This window comes from Poecilia latipinna, unplaced genomic scaffold (genome assembly GCF_001443285.1).
Source record: "Poecilia latipinna isolate Pla-1442-1.1 unplaced genomic scaffold, P_latipinna-1.0 Scaffold446, whole genome shotgun sequence".
In the NCBI taxonomy this organism is placed as follows: domain Eukaryota; kingdom Metazoa; phylum Chordata; class Actinopteri; order Cyprinodontiformes; family Poeciliidae; genus Poecilia; species Poecilia latipinna.
Genome location: NW_015113062.1, coordinates 64,422 through 88,078, shown reverse-complemented (window position 1 = coordinate 88,078; position 23,657 = coordinate 64,422). Strand labels below are relative to the sequence as shown.

Genomic DNA, 23,657 nt, shown 5'->3' with positions numbered 1-23,657 from the left:
AGTTTCTATGCACCACAAATTTGGAATAAACTTCCAGAAAACTGTAAAACAGCTGAAACACTTGGTGCCTTTAAATCTCAACTTAAAACCCACCTGTTTAGAGTTGCTTATGGCTAAATTAGGGTTAGGGTTTTGATGTCTTCGATGTTTTTAATGTTTTTATCTTTACTTTTTATCTATTTATGTAAAAGTGGCGAGTGATTGAGGGTCATTGCGCGCACAGAAAAACCCTGTAAATTCTAGACTCTAACAGGTAAAAATAGTGCACAAAAATCCGTGTAGGACGACGAAGTCCTAGCGCAAAAATTCGTGATGGGTGGACGGAGCCTGGTGCTGCAAGGTTGGAGACCTTGTCCTGTTAGGCGATGGGGCCTGGTTAATACCCGTGTTAAACGGACGGTGGAGTCCGGCGACGACAGGCGCTTAAATTCTGTAACAAAAGTATGTTTTTATCTTTTTTAATCTTTTTTTTTCAAAATCTCTTTATCTTTCTTACTGTTTATTCAATGTCACATGCTGTTTTTATTTTGTTTTTAATTATGTAAAGCACCTTGAAATGCCTTGATGCTGAAATGTGCTATACAAATAAAATTTGATTGATTGATTGATCCAATGATGACATTGATTTAATAGCTGTGCCGCTCAAGGTGGCATTTAAAAAATTTACTTCCACCCCTGCCCTTTTTCCACCTTGATGTGCGACACTTTGAGCAGTGTTAATTACACAATAATTTGACAAATATTAACCCTCCGACATTTGCTTGTCGTTTACTGTGATTCATTTCCGTCATTTCTCGTTCACATGGTTTTGGCACAGTTTAGCGCTGTGCTGTGGAACACACCGCTATGTCCAGCCCAATAAAACACTATTATGTTTTTAGTTTGATTCCATCAGCCAAATTAAGGCAACCACAGACCCAGGACCCCATTAGTATGCTAATAAAGACTCTCAACTAATGACTGATTTACAATTCAGTTGATTTTTGTCCTCGCTTCGCTTGTATGCACAAATAAGTAAAACGCTCTCCCGCCACACATGTTCATGTTAATAGTTTCCACATTATTTATTTTTTTTGTGCTGTTTATCATCAGAAGCAGCTTACTTCTAGCCCTGCTTTTCTTCCTGTCTTAACCAAATCTACTTTGCATTTGTGTGTGATTAATAAATTGTGTTTGATATCATGAAAATATGAGAATCATTTAAGCCCGGTCAGAGTTTTTACATCTTTTTTTTCTTCCTACTGTCAGCCATTTTGGACCCACTTGTAAGCGAGTCCTTCTCAGTGTGATATTCTGCAAAGCAGAGATTCTGATGCTGATTCTAATGGGTCTCTGTCTCCCGCAGTGCTCAGCGGCCTCTGCTCTAACGCCTGTCCTGAAGATGTCAAGGTGAGAAACCTTTTACTCTACTTTTCTGACATAAAAAGCTCCTGTGTGCCTGGATCATATTGATTTTTAAGAACTTTAAAAAAAAACTTTAGTACGAAGTGCAAAAACACAAAACCTCACCAAGTATTTTTGGTCTTGTTTTTAATGCAAATATCTTAGTGTACTTTAAATAAAACCAAATTTACTCATAAGTAACTTTTCAGCAAGATGCAGCAGCTTGGTTTAAGCCAATAATTCCTTTATATTGATGAAAAAGTTCTAGTTCCACAGGCAGATTATTTCACTTATAATGTGGGGGCAGAAAGTCTGTCATGAGTAAAAAAATCTGCCAGTGGAACAAGTTATTTTTAATTAATATTAAGAAATAATTGACTTAAAACAAGCTCTTATGTGTTGCTGAAAAGCTACCTGGAATTTTTATTTTAAGTGTACTAAGATATTTGCATTAGAAACCAGACCAAAATACTTTGTAAGGTTTTTTGCTTTGGCAGTGTAGAAATAATTTGAACATTCAGTCAGTAAATGTTTTCGATATTGAGCAAAACCAAACTGTCAGTAGATCCGTTTTTTTCTTTATTACGATAAAAGGAACCCAAGTCATCCCATTTGCATATAATAAAAAAATAGTGATTGTCTTTTTGTCCTTAATGCCGCATTTACATAAACCTGTCTGAACAATTACCAAGCTGCTGGCTAGCAACATGGAAGCTAAAGGAGAAGAATGTGAGCAGCAGCCTTGAACAGCAAGCCTTACCTTTTATTAAAGCTCCACATAATTACCCGCTGTTTTTCTCTTCAATATGGCGACAGAGTGTGAGGGATGCAGTAAAATAGCAGAAAGTAGTTTTTTTTTTTGTTTTTTTTTTTTGAAAGAGCCACTGACATATTGACAGCATGTTGGTATATTAGCACTGCAGAGTGAAGCAGTGAGGGATTCTATGAACAAGCTCAGACTGAATCATCCTGATGAAGGAGGGAGGATCAAAACAGCAAGGCTGATTTTTTTTGCAACATTTTAAGATGAAGAAAATCTCCTGATATGTTAAGACCAGAGAAGGGTTTCAAGTTTCTTAAATAAGTTTTAAACAAAATTAAGAAAAGGTTCCTAAAACAAAAATTGTAAAATGGCTTTGCTGTTTTTAAAAATATCAGAAGAACTGAAGCAGAAGACTAAAACAAAATAAGAGAGTAAAATAAGAGTTTTGGGGGGTTTTGTTGTTTTTTTAGCCGTCCTTCTGTGAGTGGTTAAGAACTGTCCAGATAAGAGGAGGCAGTGGCATCGTCCCACTTCACTGTGATGGAGAGCTGTGGTTGCAAACTGTAAATCACTGTGATTTCTAAACACACCTCTGTAAACCAGCATCCAAACACCTTCGTCTTTACGTCAGCGGGTCTGTTTGTAATAACACAACGTTGTTGGATTTTATTTGATAAACAGCAGGAGTTTTTCTTCCTTTTTTTAAAAAAAAAACTCTTGACATTTGAAATGTACTTTGGGATTTGTTTATTAGACTGGGATACTTTGACAGCTGTGATCTCAACTGGGACTTGCAGTGGAGTGGATTTTCTCATAACATCCACATGTTCCTACGACCTCCATCCCCTCCTCCTGTATAGTGGTTAAGGTATCAGAGGCATCATGTTTACATTGATTAAACTGGGATACAAAAAATATGTTTTTGGAAAGTTGTCTGTGTTTTTTCAATTGAATTAGGAGTATTTTGCACAGCTGAATCCACAAATGACATCCATTTTTCTCAGTCAGGTCAGAGTTTTCTTCTTTTTTTGTGACATCATCAGTTCATTTCCGTTCATATTTCTCACCCAAAAAAGGTTGTAGGAGAAAAAAAAAGTTTTCTAACAGTGTATTAATTTCATGTTGGATTTCTGTAAGTTGAATAGTAAACACTCATAAGGGTAAGTACATGTGATCTGAACATTACGTCTTCATTGTGTAAAATCCTCCGTCTCTTTTCTGTCCTGATGGAATCTCTCCTCCTGCTCTTCGCTCATTGATCAGATTCTCAGGAAACCGATCCAGATGTGAGAACAAGTCCTGCATTTTGATGCTCATGTTGCTCCATAGTTCAGAGAGTTGACCTGATTGAGCAAAACCAATGTGATTTTTCTATTCAGCTCATCAACATGACCCTGAAACAGTTGAAAAACTCCAGGCCACTTTTGACTGTTGACCAGTGTTATCTTAGTAATCGATTAGTCTACCAATTGTTCTGGTGATTAATCGATAAATCATTTGCTCATTTGATAAAATATTATAAATACATTAAAAGAAGCAAATAAACAACTAATTACATTCTATTTTTAAACAAAATAATTGTATTTTATTGCCAAAAATGCAATAATATAGAATTACTTTAGTATACATGCATCAGCAGCTAAGAAGATTTGTCTAAAATCAACATGTGAAAAGCTCAGCCCTTTCTGCTTGACTTAGCATTTTTGACTTAGTATTTTTGACTTAGTATTTTTTCAACTAACCAATTAATAATTTGAAATGTGATCGCAGAAGGTGCTCAATTGGAGATTTTTCTTACACAATTCAAACCAAGAGAAACTAAAATTGTGCCTAACGGTTGAACATATTTACAAAGATTGTTGTTTTTTTATCGTAAATGCAAAATATTTATATTTTTGTACAGTTTTGGCTTAATTACTGTCCAGAGTGTGTTGTTGTTTCAGCAAATGGACTTTTTTTGAGTCTGTAAGCTTTAGTTAACAATCGATTTCTAAATTAGTTGACAATCTTTTTGATAACCAATTAATCGTGATTTATCATTTCAATTTGACAAAAAAGAAAAAAACAATCTTGGAAGTGTAGATACCATTAAAAAGCGATCAAATGCTAATGAAGATAATGTGTTGGTTGAAACCTGCTGTTAATATCTGATAGAAATCAACACCCTGAGTTCCTTAGCTTTTGTTTCTTAACTTTCTATTCACTTTACAACTTTAAATGATTACTTTTACTGCTAAATTACATGTTATAATGATATAATAACTATTGCTCAGATTGTCTTCGTTGAAGACGCTCTTATTTTGAGCTTACTTGACACAATATTTAGCAGTAAGAATCATTTTCGATGAACAGTGCTGAATTCTTTGCAGTGAGACACATTGTATTTATTGTGAAAGCACTAATGGCCAATTATCACATGTAGGTGGACAAGCAGGAGAAATAAACAGGTAAAAAAAAAAAAAAAAAAAAAAGCATCCGGCACCGTTCTCCCAAAACCTTTCACTGGTGGAGAAGTCCTTTGCAAAACACATTATCTTTGACATCAACAAGAGGCTGCCGGTTGTTTTGCTCCTCTGTCTGTCGACTCTTCCGCCTGCTTGTCTAAGTGAAAAATATGATGAATGCGATAGACGAGTGGAGCTCGCGGCTGCTTTAACTCCCATCCTCTCCCATCCATCAGCCCCGCTCGCGTCTTTCTCTTCCACTCTCCTACCCCTCTTCTTCTTAGTCACACCTCTCGTCCCCCTTCATGCGTTCAGCCCGCTAGTCTTCTCCTCAGCGCTTTTCTCATCTCTTCCTCTCTTTTCCACTCGTCTGTCTGTTTTGTTTTGTTTTTTTTACCTCATTCCTATTCCTCTCTCACCCAAAGCGCCACCGTGTCACCGCATAAAGGGCCGAGTCTTTCCCGCAGTGTGTCTGCGTGTGTAACGGGCTCGTGATTAGCCGATGTAAAGCGAAGGACAACTCGACGGGTCTCCTCATTCCTTGTCATCCTTTCATAATGAGGAGATGAGACGAGAGCTAACCGTCTACCCCACACAGACACGCAAATGTCATAATTGTTTATAGTCGGGTAGGTTCAAGCCAGCTAAGTCTGGTCTTTTGCGTTTGGACCTGTGATGGTGAGAAGATTGTGTAAAATGTCAGAAATGTTCAGCTTTTTTTTTTTTTTAAATTGTGTGTCTATGTGTGTTTGTTTTAACAGCCGTTTGGTGTGAATCAGCCAGGCCCTTATGTCATGTACACCACAGTGGACTCTAATGGCTACTTGAAAAATGCCTCAGGTGAGCACTTTTCTGTTTTTAGTCGGTATTTTTTAATAGCAGCTCTCACTCCTCGTTTTAAACGGCTCTCCTCAGTGATGGAACATTGGCAAGTAGCATTTATTTTCCTGAAAAATATACCGCCTCAGCTTTTTTTATATCACCGTTAAACTGGTCTCACTGCAAAAACACAAAATCTTACCAAGTAATTTTGGTCTAATTTCGAATGTAAATATCTTAATAAAATACTTATTCCATTGGCAGATTATTTCACTTGTAGCAAGACATTTTTCCCATGTTATAAGTTAAATTATCTAACAATAGAACAAGTACTTTTTCATCAGTATTAAGGAATTATTTACTTAAAACAAGCTTCTGTATCTTGCTGAAAAGTTCATTGTAAATTAGTTTTGTCTTATGTCAAGCGTACTAAGATATTTGCACTAGAAACTGGACCAAAAGTACTTGATAAGATTTTTTGTTTTTGCAGTGAAGTCAAACCAATTTACTGATCAAGACGGGTGAGGCTGGAATTTGGGATTTTTTTTCTTGTATTTGAAACCAGGAGTGTTTTAAACTAGGGCTGTTGTTTGTTGTATCATCAGTCTGTATCTGCAAAAATGGTTCAAATTCTTCACTTAGAGCCCCAAATGAATTGCTTGTGCGCTGATATAAGTGCACATAATGTTCTGTGTGTCAGGGTTTGTCATTATACGCAACACAACACGAGCCTCTGTGTTTGCTGGAATGGTTGATGTTTAATCGCAAACATTGATTCTCGGGTTGTAAAGGATCAGGGATTCTGCTCCCCTGTATATTAACACTTCCTCCGCCTCTGAAGATGACAAACACTTCCACATCCCAGCTACATAAGATGAAATTACTGGAGGACTGAAGGATACGAAGGTAGAGTGAGACAGATGTTGGAGTAGATAAGACACGACGCTGAGGACAGCAGCACATTACACTGACACCGAGGAGCGCCATATTAGCTACACCCAGTCTCGCTGTTAGACTGTGGGAAGGACACAGAGCCGATGAGGACAAGATGCACTGACAGCCCGGGGTCAGAGATATATATAGTCGTGCGCTGCATAATCTCACTCTGTCAGATTTGGTTGTTTCATTTGTCTCTTGGCGCAGCTGGGGTGGATACATATTTAAAGAATGAGTAGATGGATCACAGTTCAACATCATAATTATTTCACTCTCCCTGAGACAGCTACAATCGTCAGGATGCAAAACAGACTTACCTCAGAGGGACTTTTAATTCTTCTACAAACACTAAATATACAGCAGACTGTTTTTTTTTATTTGTAGGTTTTAAATCAGGACAGTTTATTTGCTCTTCAAGGTGTAACATATGCGGTTAACTGGGCACTGACGGCTACAGCGAAGAGGGAGGGGGAGGAGGGTGGGCTTTTACCACCAGCACCCACGCCTACTGCAGTGAAAATGGACAGTAATTCAACATCCCACGGAATGAGGAGGCAGCAGAAAGTCACGGCTAGCTGAAGTTAGGAGTTTCAAAAGGCCGAACTTTGGTGGAGATACGCAGAGGGAACAACTTTAGTGTTTTTTCACTCCGTTAAGCTCTGACCACAGTCTAAGATTCTTAAAGCCGCCTGCAGGGATTTGCTGCCATTCAGTCGCAAAAGCTTTACCGAGGTTGGTCCGTTCGCAGCCGCCATGCCAATTCATCCCCTGGTGTTGGATGTGGTTCAGGTTGTGTGCATGCAAGTCAAGTTATTTCCTGCACCAAGCAGGTATACAATTGTTGTCTAGTGCATAAAGATTTAACCGTGCTGAAGCGAAGGCTTTTCACCAGGTTTTAGTGAGCGCGTAGTAGTTACTGTGAAGATTTTCTTCAGTTTCACTCACTCACTTGCATCAGTGCACAAATCATTTTATTAAGAAGTACTTACACAACACTCACATCAGCACGATGCCTGACTACAGAACACTTGTGCCAGCTGAACTTGTACAGTAATGCATCAAGATAATTGTAATCCATTAGTATAAAATAAAAAAGTACCATATTTGTGCAGATAGATAAGATGTACTACACAGAGTGAGGAGGAGAATTAATTGCGTGCATTAAACCTTTTTGTCTTAAATTAACCCTTTATGTCCTAAATTAACCATTTACGTCCTAAATTTAAAATCTCCGCCTGGATATTATTTTAATTGCACGCAGTTCTTTAAATGTCTTAGTAGTAAACATATTTGCCCATTTATCCATAACAACTGGAACTTTCAATATCTAGCAGTTATTTTCACAATTTAACATCTATTAAAAGAGAAAGTAGTAGCCTTTTCTGAAACACAGATGAACACATGAATTTGGGCAAGGATTTTTTGTGGGAGGAGGAGGTGTGTTTAAACTTAGGAAAACACAATGAAGTGTATCGGCAGCTAGTATCATGGAAGCCAAGAGCGAACGTTTTCCGCATCTGCTTTTCCCCCATGGTTTTCTCGAGATCACAGTATGTGAGTGATGAACCTGATTCCCAGTTGGCCACGTTTGTTTACGCTGAACTCGCGTTTGGTCTTGAGAGGTTTTGCGAGACACCTGAATGTTGGTGAGTGAAATCGGTTAGTGTGTGGTGTGTTGCTCCTGCCTTGTGGCTGAACACCACAGTACGACCAAACCGGTTAATCCTATGATTTTTATCACCGTGTGTGTGGTGTCAAGTTTTGAAAATCAGATGACAATTTTAAAATCCTGCTGTGTGAACCTAAAGGTATCCCTTGGATTCTCTATTTTCACGTTTTTTGTTTTTGCTGGATAGAAACATTAATTTTAAACACCTCTCTGTTTTAAATGCTGTCCATCATGAGAACCACTTGTATAGTTTTTTTTTCTCAGTTTCTAAACAAAGGGCGCAAAGAGAGAAGAGTTGCCAACGGCTTTGCTGGCACAGATCCCAAGACCCCTAATTTAACAGAAAGAAAGTGCGACGAGGGAGCTGTCTTTATGTGTGTGCGTGCGTGCGTGTGTGTGTGCAGTAATTTAAAGTGTATTTATTCTGTAGCTTGTGGGTCAGGAAACAGCTACTGAGAATGCCAGAAATGAGCAATGACAGACTGCGCACACAAACACACACTATAACGTGTGGCTCTTTACTGGGGTCCAGTGTTCTTCACTTACCCTTCACCCTCCTGAAGGGAAAAAAGAGCAGAGAGGAAAGGAGAGACAATAAAACACTCGGAGAAAAAGGCAATAAGAAGTAAAGAAATAGCTGGTATAACAGAAAGGAATGATAGGTAAAGGTTAAGAGTTATAGCATAAAAACAAAAGATAGTGGTAGTCTGATTAAAGTCATTTTAGTCTCACAAAACTTCAGAAAACGCACTGATGGCACAAATCTGCTAATTACCATACCCACATATGCTGGTACATTAAAGATATGCAGAAGTTATAATGTCAACCTTGAACATGCAGCAAAAGGTCAGCAGCAATCCTGTAATACTCTGCATCGTGTCCGTGGCCATGTGCAGTCTTTGTCCGTGAAGTAGAACTCTTTAAATGTGACTCGATTTCTTATGGGCCAACCTGAAAAATCTCCTGTGGGCTTCCATGGGTGAAAAACATCACCTTGGTTATGCACCACAGCTACCTGTGGAAAATGATTCTGTGAAGCTGATTGTTTCAGGAGAACAGAGGTGATGGTGTTGGAGCAATTTGTTATTCACTGCGGTTTTCACTGGGCCGCCATTTTCTTAGTGTTAATTCACACAAGCAAGATTTTTATGCCGATTTATTTTTTTTGTTCCAGTTTTTCCCTTCCGACAAGGATGGATCTGGATGACTAAAGATTATTTTAAGATAAATTCTTGCTGTGCGTGGCGTGTTCAGAGTGATCTGAGGTCGGGGGCACCCCGATCTAAAATCGGGATTATTCATTATGTTTGAGAGTCTTGCCCCGATATGGCGACTTGTGGGTGTGGCCCGAGGTCTGTTGAATGTAATGCGTCGCCAATCAGAAAGCGTGGAAATACGAAGGGAATCCAAAATATACAGAAGACAAAGCACGGTCCATTGTCAGCACAAAGTCCGGTGAATGTTGTAGGAAGTTTAACCTCCCGTTAAATATGCAAACTATTGCCATTGCTCCTTAGTTGGCCATGTTTGTTTACTCTTTTCAGATTTTCCATCAAAAATGTTGGTGAGTGAAAATCAGTTAATGTATGGTGCGTTTCTCCTGCTGTGTGGCTCAACACCACACACAGTACAACCAGACCTGTCCTACCAAGGACAGTTTATCGTCATGTTCTGAAAATTGGCAAACAATTTTTAAAATGTTGTCATGTGAACCAGGCTTTAGGACTTGTTTCAATTATCTCTCTCCACGCTGGCATTGCTGAAATTGAATTCTGAGTAAAAGTGAGTCGTCTGAGCGAACCCCAGCTGTCTCTGATACAAAGATACAATGCTATCACTTTTTAAAGATGAACTCAAAAACAAGCTTGAGGTCTCTTTCTGTTGAAAGAACATATTTCCTTTCCACTGTCGTCACATTCTTGCTCGCTATGGATTACTGCAAGATCATTTACACAAAGCAGCCAACTGGGCTTCCTCAGACTTTACCAAATTAGTATAAAACTCCAAACCTGATTGTCCTGTACGTCACTTCTTGGTTTTCTCCTTAAACTAAGTACCTCACACCTGACATTTGAACCAAAGAGTTGCTTTCTTCCAGGTGATTGCGTGAAATCGCAGCACCACCTCCTGTGTCCATATGTGCTCTGTTTGTCGCAAAGACATTCGCATCTGGGTGTATGCACTTTGTGACTTTCTGACTTTGTGTGTGCAAGCGAGTGTGGATGTGTTTGCTGTACCGTGCCTCTTACTAAGCAGGGTGGATGGATGAGTCTGGACTGTGCTTCTGACAACACCACACCTCATTATCAACAAAATCCTGCTGAGACTCCGAGAGGAGGGGGCTGGAAGACCAGCAGGTGGGATTGTGGAGATGAATAGTTGATGGTATTCATTAAGAACCTTTTTTAATGTTCACTCTCTTGTTCTGTGGACACTAAATTATGCTGAGCAGGAAAAAAAAAACACCGCAGGGTAATTCTTTCAGGTTCACACATGGATGTGTAGCAGTTAGCTATGGATTTAATTATATTTTAGGAACTGGAGAGTTTCCTTTCCACCTGTTATTATTATTATTAGGCCTGAGCAGCTAAGCGCTGCAAAGGCCTATTTATTATTATTATTATTATTATTATTTACCTTTTTTATTTGCTGAAACTAGGACAGCAATCTATGTTGTTGAGTTTGTTGAGACTGATGTTGATTCAAGTAATTAAAAGCCCCAATCCGACGTGGTTCGGTAATGTCTCCATGTCTCCTGGTTGATTCAGATTTAGACAACTCTTAACAACGACCCTACAAGCTGACCTCAGATCGAACTTACTAGATTTACATGCAGATAAACTGCTAGTAATGCCAATCAGCTGGTCTGGACCACCAGCAGGGGATTCTTGCTGTTACGTTGATGCTCGTTCCTCTAAAAACCATTTTCTCCATGGATGTGGCTTTGTCTCCATGTCTAGATCCTGTGCAGCTTCTCCTTATTTTTTGGGACTACAACCTCAGGGGAGATAAAAACCAGACTTGAAACAAAAGAGACTCAAATCACTGGCGGAAAAGCACATACTCTGTCAACTGAATGAGGCAACCTGCAGCAAACAAATATACAGAAAGATTTTGGAGACAATGGCAGCTTAATAGTATGTTCAGACCGAATGTGATTTGAGTTTCAGGGTGTCTGGTTTACATGCAAACTCTATGTGGAGATGCATCCAAGGGACGTTGAAAAGTCTCTTAGAGCGGCTTACATGTCTTGTGCATCGTATTTTGATGCGTTTTATGTGTCTATCGCTGCTCCTTTTGAGAGTTTGACGCATATAAAGCACATCCTAAGTGGCAGACACTAGACTTGGAAAACAAGAAATTTTACTGGATACAGCTGGATACAGAGTAAAATTTGACAGAGCGCCGATTAATCTGAGGTTCCATGTGACGTAGTGAACTGTAGTTGGTGACCTGGCAGTAGATGCAGGCACCATTGCGAGTCACCGGGTCGTCAAACTGAGCTCAGGTGAGACGAAAATAGCGCTGGACGCGACTTTCGTCAGCACGCAGCTCCCAGAGCAGGTGCTGAAACTTCCCAAACTCAGAAATCATCAGAATTATCAGATGAATCCACACACGGCGCAGAGTCTGGATTCACCTGTTTCACTGAAAGAAACCATCTGGGGACGCTGGACGCCTTTTTGACACACACAACACATTCTGACTGAACACAGTGCAAGGTTACCTATACAACAGGTCATCATCGAAGAATCAACCACACCATCCACCTACATTCCTGTCAATATTCACGCCAACTTGGCTAGAACTGAACCAGACATTAACCGGCTGGAGCGGGACTTGACAATGGAGAAGAGGCTCACATATGCCACACCACAGGATGGTTTTTTGTTGTTTGAGGAGACTTTGCAGGAGTTCCTTGTACCTTTCCCATCCCCCACTTTTCTTGGCCCCATCCTGCACCTCAATTTCAATGCGAACAGAGACACTGAGGCGGGGGGAGGCTCTGTTTACAGCAAGCAGCGAACTCTCCATCACACCACCTGCAGCTCCAATTTTGATGCACGTTAGACATGCAAACCTGCATTCATTGGAAATTGAAAGCAGTGGTGAAGCTCACTGTATAATTTTATGCATAGTTTGTTCTGAAGTGACCAGGAGGAAAAAACAAACGTCTGGAGACATGTATTTTGTTCTAAATATTAGTGTATGGTTTTACTCTGTTTGCTGTACCTTTACATGTTCCCCGTTCAGTATTTGAGGATTCACACGATGAAAGTCTGGAGGAATTTTTTGATCTAATATTCATCAGAAGCTTAATGCTCAATTATTGTTTTAAATGTCTCGTTCAGTATGCAAAAGCTACAAAAAAAATTGTCTTCGGCACATTCTCACTCCAGTGCTTGTATAAACCTCATTATTACACAAAAGAGTCTGAATGACTGTTGCCATTACAGATGTGAGAAACGGGCATCAACAACCCCTAGCAGTTCATTATCTGCCTTGGTGCTAAAACTTGGTTAAAGGTGTTGAAAAGAGAGTAACATTAAAGAGAAAGAAATGTTCAAAAAGGCAGAATAAAACATGAAAACAAGCAGCGTTCATTTGAAGGAAAACTGTACCGGCTAAAGTCGATGTTTAGTTCTCTGCAGTCCTTCCAATTAGACTAATGAGTTTGTGGGATTAGCAGTGGCCCACATACAATACACTACATATTTAGTAAAATGCAGCAGCTCATCAAAAATTCCAAAAAAATAAAAAATCTCAATTCAAAACCAAGTAAACAGTAAGTGGTACCCAAGTCTCAGACTCTTTTATTGCCAGTTATATGAAGGATAATCTCTAAGCACATAGGGAGGATTTAAAATCTGCAGGTAAGATGGAGGAGTAGGTGTTGGATGGGAGAAATGCATTGGGTTGAAATCAGAGAAAATCAGGGGGTGTTGAGGATGAGGCTGAAGGTGTAGAGTGGACGACTGCAGACAAAAAAAAAACGCACTGAAGAGAGAATGAAAGTGGAATATAGGAAACCATGGGAGGCTGGAGTAGCAGAGTGCATAGAGATCAGAGGGGAAAAAAAGCTAAGAAGAAAGAAAGTATCAGAGTGAAGGGAGGGAAAAAAACAAAAAGAGGTAACTGTCCCTAGAGATGCTGAGAACAACTATTGATCAGGCTTAGCTAGCTCTCTCACTTCCCTGTTCTTCACTCGATCACTCTGCCTTTTTTTCCCCCTTTAACTTCTCACCTGTTAATCTCTCCTCCAGCCTTTCTCAGTTACAAAGGAAGGCCAGCAGAATGTTGAACTCTATCTGGCCCTGGTTCTGTTCAGCCCAGTGAACAGTCATCCTCCAAACATCGCTGACTGTTAGCAATTAAAGGGCTTGTATGTTTTCCTACATTCAGATCCTCTGCTTAAGACGGAATAAAAGGATAGCCATTAACGGCCATTTTGTGAAATACAGACCCATTCAATAAATTGGAATATTATTGGAAAATCCCATTTATTCTTAGGAACTCTGTCACCAAGTGAAAGACATTACATTGATTAATTTCACCGAGATGTACGTTTGAAAGCTTTTATTTCTATTTACTGTGATTTTCTGCTTATAGCTAATGAAAGCATGACATTTAAAATTTAAATATTTCATCAAACTAATAAAATATATATTTAAAAAAAAACAAATGTGGGCTTAATAAAAAGTATATTTAATCCCCGCTTAAAGGTTATTTCCAAAAGATATCTTAATCTGACAAATAAGACTTATGGGATGTATAGTTTAATTTGCTGAGTGCAGCATTCCAAAATGTCGGACTGCTTTTAATAAAACTGCCTTTTCATTTGCCATGATGAGTCATTGCTTTGGCAAATGAGACTATAACCCATCCCAGTTATAAAATGTTTGCAAACTTGACAAACATATGGAGGTTAAATAGGCAGATTGGTACTTGTTGTTGACAAAGACAAAGAATTTGAATTTCCTGTTGGTTTGCAGTTTGGTTTTAGTGAGACCTGAATAGTTGTTATTTTGGATTTGAGTTAGCTGCAGCTCATTATGAGCAACATTGTAATATAGCCGATGATATTTAAGTTAAACTGCTACAGCGCCATGCCTACATTTCTTTGAGTTACAGCAATAATGTGGATGATTGTTCATTTTCCTCTGTAAAAAAGAGACATGCAATTTTCTAAGTGCAAGAACTTGTTCGGTGGCTCGTTGTTGTGTGCTGCCAGCCTGTTAAAAAGGGCTTCGGTGTTAGGTGTTGTTAGGTGCGTGTGATTTTTGTTTTCAGAAAGCATTTCCAACCTCTTTAAGGCTGAGTTCGTCTGCTGCTCTTTCTGCTTCGTGGCTTTTGTGTGGATCACATTAAGACTGCAGGCACGTTACGATGACATCGCCGACCCAGAGTGAGAGTTGTTTGTTAGCTTTTATCTTTTCAAGCCTGATATGAGATGAGTATTGGAAAGGAAAAACATAGACTTTTTGGCCCAACTTTCATTTTATTTTTTCATTATTTAACATAAAAGGGTCTATAACTTATTGTGCAACGGCTGCTTTCAGACTTGCTACGAAGTCTAGCCTTTTAGTTCAGAATTGATCAGTATTTATATCAAAGGTATAAATATAAAGTTATTTAGATTCACTCCCACTTTCATGATAACAACAATAACCTGGTGGACCTCTGAGATTTATTTTACAGTGTAGCTTACCTTTTTTTCCCTCTCCCTGTCTCTTCTGCTTCAACAATTGCCATTTTTCTTCATTCAGTTCAATTTCTTCATTCAGATCTGGTTACTATGGAGACCATCGAAGTACAGTGAACTCGTTGTCAAGTTGATGAAAACCAGTTTGAAATAATTTGAGGTAAAATGGATAATCTCATGTTGTTTCCACCAAACTCTGACCCCCATCGTCTGTCGCAGGAGAAGTTTACACTTTCCTGACCAGGAATCTTGTTTCTAATCTTGTATGGCCCAAGATTAGATTTTAGCCTCAGTGTCGCGTTTTAAGACGGCAGGATGGTCACCAGGTGTGGTCCTCTGCTGCTGTGGCCCATCTGCCTCACAGTTTTAACGCTCTGTGCATTCAGAGATTATATTTCACATACCGACCTTCACATTAATTAGACTTTTTCATCCAGCAGCTGCTGTTTACTGGATTTCTTCATATTTTTCTGACCATTCTCGGTAAAAGTAGATCAGCAGATTCTGGAAAAACTCAACTCGGCTGGTACCAACATACCCTACTACGATCAAAGTCATTTAAATCCTCTTTTGGATTCATTATGATGTGTGCTTTCAACTTCATCAGGTTGTCTTAGATAAGTTCATTGAGTCGCTGCCATGTGACAGGCTGGTTACAAAGCAATTGAATAGCAATAAAGTGGAGTTTATGTAAACAAGAGCATAATATCCCTATCACATTTACCTGTATCTGCCTTTCGTTTTAATAAAATGATGTGAAGCTCTAAATGAATAATGTTCCAGCAATAACTTCCTATTCGTATCTCGCTGTCGACAATTACAAAATTAGATGTTGTAGTACAGCATATTAGTGGTGGGAGATTAATCCTATTTTTTGATCTACACCTCATTAAACATGGCAAACATAGAGGAGCATATTACATGGTTCCACCACGAGACTGGAGTAAAATAGCTGAACTTAGCCGCCACCGCTAACTGGAAAGCTCATTACAACCTTTAACGGAAAGTTTGTAATTACCCACATACACGACTACAACAATAATATATAAGGTGATTATTAACATAATTTTATATTGTAAAATAACTGCTGCTGTTCATGAAAAGTCATTGACATGGAATTATGTCAGTGTGACCGTGTTTTTTCCGCTGAGTCATAACTGGCTAGCTAGCGAGTTAGCTAATCACACAGTTCTAAATATAAATAGACTTTATAAAAAGATAGCAGAGAAACAACAAATCACTAAGAATGATTTTGTTTTAGTTACAGTGAAATGAGAGAACTCATTATCTGGTGATTTAGGTTAGCTGTTTGTTAGTTCTCTCTGCACGAATAAAGATTAAGAAACCCGAGGAGATTCCATCCTCTGAGCGTCTACAGCAGGGGTCCCCAAACTTTTTCCTGCGAGGGCCACATAGCTGTTCCTTTCTGTGGTCTTAGTTTTTGCAGTAAAAAAAAACAAAGAAATTCTTGTCGACGGGGGGTGTGGGGGAGAGACGACGACACTTTTGGATAGATTTTTACCCAGAATGGAAAAAACCGTGAGTGAAACGGTGACTGACGAGTATATATTCCATTGAGGGAAAGTTAGTTTCACATCTGCTCAAGCCCCCTGGTGGTTGAAGAAAAATCCACATATAAACCGGAAAATACAATATATGAAAAAAAACACTGAATGCTCTCTGGTATGAGCAGGCGGGCCGGATCCGGCATTGTTCAGGGGGCCGGACCAAATGACGTGGCGGGCCGGATCCGGCCCGCGGGCCGTAGTTTGGGGACCCCTGGTCTACAGCCTTAATTTACCTGATAGTCAGCTGGTCATTTTGGGCACTCAGACTGTGTATAACACTGAGCTTTAATCCACAGAAAAGTATGTAGGGTGGGGGGAATGAAACAAAATGAAACAGTTGCATCTCATCATAAGTAACATACCCTTTCCTGAATTGAACACCCAAATAGGAGCCATAGGAAGCATTAAACACAGTTGAAAAATGTGACACAACTTGATCTGTCACAACCAGTTTTTGTTTTTCGGCCGAAACCTACAGATGCATGTCATAAGTGTGACACCGGAGCAGCTCAGAAAAGCTCTTATTCTCCAGTGAGGCAGATGCTGCAAACAGAACGCTGTTTTTGTAGGTTGCAAACTTTGCGTTTTGGTCTCATTCTGTCAAAACCGTTTGAAATAAAACAAGGCATAAGACAAAAACAATATTTGCTTAGCGTTTTCCACAAATGAACTTCAGCCTCCCAGTGAATATATTCTACATTTGTGTGGATCTTTTTGGTGTGAGGATATTATTTCACACGGGATTTTCCCATCCAACTGAGGCCCGAGTCATTACCGGGTGTAAAACTCTATAACAATGCATAATTGATGAGAAGCAAGCAATGCATAGATAAGGACACGCCATGCTGATAATTAGAAAAGAAGCACAAATGTGGGAAAAGGAGGTGTTTGAAATTCATATGTGAAGATTGTCTTTCTCCTGCAGTGCAGTTGATATTTCACACATGATGCAATGAAACACACTTGTGTGGCTGGGTGAGACTATTACCTGCCTTTGGCTGTGTGTCTTTTAAAGTTATTTTTATCAAAATTTCCTTTAAAAATGCCACAGCTGCTTTTTTTCTTATTTTTGTGGTTATTGTTGATTGATTTATTTCTAAAGAGACATATCCTAGAGTTAGCCATAAAGGCTAGTTTTCATCTGCCTTCCCTCTTGATACAATCAATATAGATACAATAGTGCAGTACTGACAACTTAAATGGCTTCTTCCAATAAAGAGAATAATACTGATAAATAAAAACCATTTTTTATCTTAAAGTTACACATGTAAAAATAATAAAAAGCCATATGTCATAAAAGTTCATCACAATGCAAACAATACATTAAAAAATAATAATAATAAGAATCACGTGATCAGTGCCCGTATGTTTGATGATGTAGGAGCCAAACGTTTAAGTTAGAAGAAAATGAATTACAAAATGTTTTGGCAGATTTGGTGGCATTAAAAAGATGCTGCGAACACAGAAATTCAACTTCAATTCATGCAGACCAATATAATTTATTTTCTCGCAGAGAGCGGTCTGGTGTGATGGCGGCGATCTGCTGTTCCTGCGTGTCGTTCCGGTCGCAGGTGTTTACATGCCTCACTGCCGTGGTGTTTAAGAGGCGGTGCAAAGCGGGACAGTGCAGCCATAAAGCCCAATGTCCTTTAGCTGAATCACACCACGCGCACACACAGACACACACACACATTTTTATCTCGCAGTCAGTTTTCAGATCTTGGCATCATTGCGCTGGCACTGAAGGGGCCTCTTCTGGCGAGGTGCTCTGTGTGTGTTCATATGCACTTCTGTCCCTCTCGGCTCCTCCCTATATCTCGGCAATTTGCTCCCTTTATCGCCATCAGGGGAGCAAATGGTTTCTATAGCGACAGGCAATAGGAATTTCTGATTTTTTTTTTTTTTTTTTTTTTTTAGTTTTAAAGCCCTTGGGAGTGAAAGCGAGCTCGTCAGTAACTGTGTGTGTTTCTGCACCACAGTCAGCCAAGCTTATGACTACATTGTCATCATGGATCAATTTAAGGGATTACGATGGGATTTTACTCTATGATTATCCTATATTACATATTTTTTTTATCCTTTAATATGTAAATATATAAATTCCCTTTTATTTGCTGTCTCTCACATCTCCTGTTGTCTCACATGACCACACACAACCTAGCTTCAGACTGCTAGGCGTGACATTGTGTCGCTACCTCCCAGCCAGAGGTGGGAAAGCCTCTAGACGGAATATGAAGACATGTGTCAGAAGAACTCGGCAGATGGACACACACTTTCACACGCATTAACATGTTGTGACTTCCTCAGAGGCATTCGTCTTCTCGCTCTCTTTTGATTTTCAGTTTCTCTTCTTTTTTTTCTGTTTTGCCATTTGATTCCTACGAGGAATAAAAGTTTGCTAGTTTAATTGTTCACTTTGCATCCTGCTACTACATGATTTAACTGTTCTGTTCTTTTCTTTATGGGTAAATAAGAAGGAAACATGGTGAAATACTTTCAATTTTGAATTCCAATGACTAAATGTTGCAGCTAAACAGTTTTAAGAAAATGTAGGAAATTGACCGAGTCTGTGATGTTCACAGGAAAATAATGTAGGAACTCCATATATGATATTCAGTTGTGAGGATAAAACAAGATCAGTAAAGTTTGATCATGCACACGTGAAATCATTTCATGAACAAACAATATTTTAAATCAGTTTTAGCTTAGAGTTAAAGTACTTATTGACTGTAATACAGAGCTGAAAAAATCACTTTTACTAGCAGAGTTTGAGCCACTGAGGTAACATTATCGGGATTGGTTTTAGTATTGACATAAAGATGGTAACTGGAGTCTCTTCGATGTGTGCGCTACAGAATAGAGACTTCATCTTGACTGAAGTTTTATAAAACAATCTTTGTCTCAGAAGCCACAAACCGCAGCTCTGACAGATGTCATCTTCTGTGAAAGGCTGCATTTTGTGTTTTTTTTTTTGTTGTGTTTTTTTTTTTTTTTTTTTTTTTCCCATGGAGGTTTCTGGATGATTCCCCCAAACAAGGGTTTTATAACAATCTGTTCATGTTGGCTGAATCGTCTGTCAATTGATTTCATAAATGTCTATCTAAATGTGCTCTATTATAACTTCAGCGGGGTGACAGAACAAGCTAAAATCTATTTACCTCTGGTGGTTATATTGCAACATTTGTACCATTTAGACTTGATGACAGAGGTTGTGAATACAGATTTGTATAATTTTCTAATATTCTTGCAATCCTCTCACCGAGAGCGACAAGAAGAGTCATCTCCAAAACACAAACCGAGCTATGTTTGGTGGGAGTGGAAACTTTGCACACAGCAGTTAGCAAGTCTCTAGCTATTAGCATGACTCCATTTTTGCAAAATACAATAGAATAAATATGCCTTAATGCTCCCCAAGGGAAAATTGCTTAATTGTTGACAAGTTATTCCATATAATGTGTTAAATAGTAATAAATACAAATATAACCGTATAAAATGTTTTAAAATATGTATAAATCTATGTGTGATAAGTAATTTAAATATGACTAAATGTAAAATGATCCATACAATAAAATAATAAGCCTGCACATGGAAACATGTTGATCTACAAGTAAATATATAAACGAATCCAGAGAAAACCTGGATTTAGAGACATTCAGAGGAAAGAAGAAACCTTAAGCTAAAAATAGAACCATAGTCAGTGTAGGTGATATTTTTGCTTTATTAATTAGCTAAATAATTTACAATATTTTTGCAGGTTAAATTAAGTACAGATTGGGCCAATCAGGCATTCTGAGCCACTCACTGTTTTTGGTTTAAAAACAAGTAACAGGAATTTTAAAAACAAAAATAGTGTGAAAGTGCTGCTGGTCCTTTGATAGAGGTAATATTTTCTGAAATCAACAGAAAGTAAATGAATCACAGATTATCCTTTCTTATGCACCAAAGCATATTTACTCAACCTTTATCTGATTTTATTTATTTATTTATTTATTCATTTATTTTTTGGGATGTTGAAGCACATGATTCAGTTGATTAAACGTTCTGAAAAATGTAGTTGCTAAATGTTCACCGTAAAACGATACATGTCAGTTCCATAGGAAGACCATATTCATTTCAGTTATTAAACATCCGAGACCTGACTTGGACTTTCAATAACATTTTAATAGCAAAGCTCAGGCAAAGTTTCACTAATAAAGATGCAGCTTTGTGCCACAATGTAAAACTGATGATAAACTATCTGCATGCAAACTGTAATTTTGAACAAGAGGGCATCATCTGTCCACTTACTGCTAATATTAAATCTTTCATTGCAAACTTATCAGCACAGCTGCAAAAGCATTGTGATAAAATTTTAACTCGTAAATGTAGGAAGAGTTTCATAAACATGGACCTCAGCTGCCATCTGTTGCGACTCGCCTGACCTTTAACAACACAGAGCTGAAGCCGCAGGTGTAACAAGCTCTTTGTTTGTTATTAATGATCATCATTTGGAATAGAGGACACTGAATCTGTTTGAAATAATAATAGGGTTTGAAGGTCAGAACTGCACGTTAATATGATTAAAATGTTTGACTTATTCAGAGCAATGTAACCGATCGAAGGAAACCTAACTGATGACATTTTCTCAGCTGTATATTGTTACGCCGCATTATTGTTTTTTTATTCTTATTTACATTAATGCCACAATTAATGTGGCAATCTAATAAAATCAGAGTCCAATAAAACATCACTAAAAGCACATAAAGTCACAATCAACACCAAATGTAATAAAATCCTTGAATTTTGAATCGTTTTGAAAGACGTAGGTTATTACTGAGTCTGAAAAGGTAAATTACCAAAAGTTCAGCAAAGTTTCAATTTAAATGTGTACAGGATCTACAACATGATTGTTATTAGAAATGTAATGATTACACTGTGATTGTTTACCACATAATGCGCCATATTATCACATAATCATTTCTAAAAAAAACAACTTCTGCATTTTGGAATAATCGCTACAAAATCTAATCCCTTTATTAAATATGTGGCAGAAAATACTGCAAAATGTGTTCAAGGTTTTTATTAAATTTTTCGTTTAATGTGTTTTTAATGATGTTTGGGTTACATTTTATTTGACAGGGTGTGCATAAGACTGACATGACATTGTCATAAACAGGAAATAACACCAGTTATGAACATGAAGGAGCCTTTATGAATGTTTATGACTGTTGTCATGAAGTATCACTCAGTATATAATGACACTTTCAATACAAAGTTGACACTTTTAATGCACATTTAATACAACTTTGCATTAAAAGTGTCATTATTTGCCGAATGGCGCTTCATCGCAGCAGTCAAACATTTATGACAGTTTCATGTCAGTCTTATTCACACCTCTGCAAGCATCACTGATGTTTTATTACATTTTGAAGCCGGAGTTTATGACGTTATCACTTACTGCGGCGTTACATGTCTATCCACCTAGCTACATTTTAGCTTTTGTCAGTTATATGTTAAAGCTTTAATAGTCGTGTAGTGAAAGATGTATTCTAATCAGTGCGTTTCATCCATCCAACAACTTAGTAAGTGGCAGATTGCGTTCGGTAACAGGTTTATAAGAGAGGAGCCGTATTTAACTGCTTCTTGTTTGGTTTTACAATCCAACAGTAGATCATGCAGCCCACATAAGTGTCTGCATGTGTGCGTGTGTGTGTGAAGTTCTTCCACAAAAGCAACTGCTGTTGCAGTTTGGAGTTTTTCATTGTCTTCAGAGAGATGAACTGGAGGCTGTCAATCATGTGTGCATGGTGGGAGTCTCTGCCAAGGCCTCCGCTGGCTCAGCTTTAGCGATGTAGGACACACAAACCCCAATCTTCCTGGCAGACAAACAAATACGCACAAAACACAGACACTCTCATACTCTGCGCTCCGAATAATACCCTCTGCCAGCCTCCCTATGTTGTGAAATGGCTTTCCTCCAACCACGGCTATGTTTGTTATCCAGTCTACTCAAACACACACTCGCACGGCACTAAGCAGACGCTGAGCCAGGCTCCCTGCCTGCAACGTAACCCTGCTTGATCCTGCCTCTAAGCACACACAGACACACACTCATCCACTCCACCCTGCTGAGTGGCCGGCTGCAAGCTATCCACCTCTTGCCATCTAACCGGGGTAAGCAGTCTGTCAAAAACATCAAACCAAGCTTTACTTGAAGGTCCAATCCCCCTCACAAATCCTCGTTGGCACTTTTGAGTCTAATTGGATCTTTCTGAATTGTCTTTTTCCGTCTAATTTCAGTGTTTCGTACCTTTTTTTTTTGTTTTTTGATGATTTCTCCGCAAATGCTGGGTTGTCTTTTGTCAGCAGTATTTACATGTCAGATTCTTTCGACGGTCTTTTGGTGCTGACAGATAATTTGTTTCACTCGAAGGGTCTGAGAGGAACTCCAGATAAAGCTCCGATCTCAGTGGTTTTACACTTGATTAAGCTTTTCTCCTGGGTTAATTTAAAAGTCCAGTGTGTAGCATGTAGTGACATCTTCACCGCAAATTGCATACATCTTACTCCCAAACTGTGGTGACCTCGGTTAATGAAGTATTGTGACCGACTCAAGTGCGCATTGGGGCACATTCTCGTTCAGAGACATTCAGATCCATGTTCAAATCAATGACATGCTACTCAACTTTATTTATATAGTACTTCACATGACAAGCAAGCAGGTCATAAATATATTAAACAGTTAAGATTCAAATATAAGTTGGGAAAAGAAATTGCTTGTAGAAGACAAATAAAATTAGAAACATTTTATATGTGTAAAAGACACAAATTTGGTACAATTACTCATCAAGAAATTCAAGTTATTGAGGATAAGATGTTGACTGTTAGCATAGAGGTGATAAGGAGAAAATAAAGACTGATGATTTTCCAGGGAACCAGAGAGTAATGCCAAGCAGTATGAAGATATAAACTTTATTAAAGTTATATAAATCTTATGTTTCTTAAATAAAAGAACACTGATATTGATATTTTCAGTCAAATATAACACCAGATTTCTTAATCTAGCATTCTGAGCTAAATCAGCACCATCCAAAGTAAGAACATGAAATCAAAAAATAACATCTGACATTTTTATGGCCAGGTATACTTACATTAGTTTTGGTGAGGTTAAGATGCACAACTAGACATCCAGGACTTGATGTCTTCAAGACAAGTGTGTAAATGTTAGCAGCAGATTAACTTTCTGGGGTTGTATGAGAAATAAAGCTGTGTCATCAGCATATTGTTGAAACAGTAGATCATATTTTCAGATATTTCCTACAGATATCCTACAGTTTTCTGAATATTAGTCCAGAACATGGTGTATACTATATCAAATATAGTGAACGTTTTG

At 38.4% G+C, this 23,657-nt stretch overlaps 1 protein-coding gene across 1 annotated transcript in view; it reads left to right on the top strand.

Annotated features, from left to right (window-relative positions):
* itfg1 (integrin alpha FG-GAP repeat containing 1) overlaps positions 1-23,657 on the top strand; it is a 181,951-nt gene that overhangs the window by 127,714 nt on the left and 30,580 nt on the right. Inside the window, exons 13-14 of the mRNA XM_015038579.1 lie at positions 1,346-1,389; positions 5,352-5,430. Coding sequence (XP_014894065.1) covers positions 1,346-1,389; positions 5,352-5,430 — 123 coding nt within the window. The remainder of the gene's footprint in view (positions 1-1,345; positions 1,390-5,351; positions 5,431-23,657) is intronic.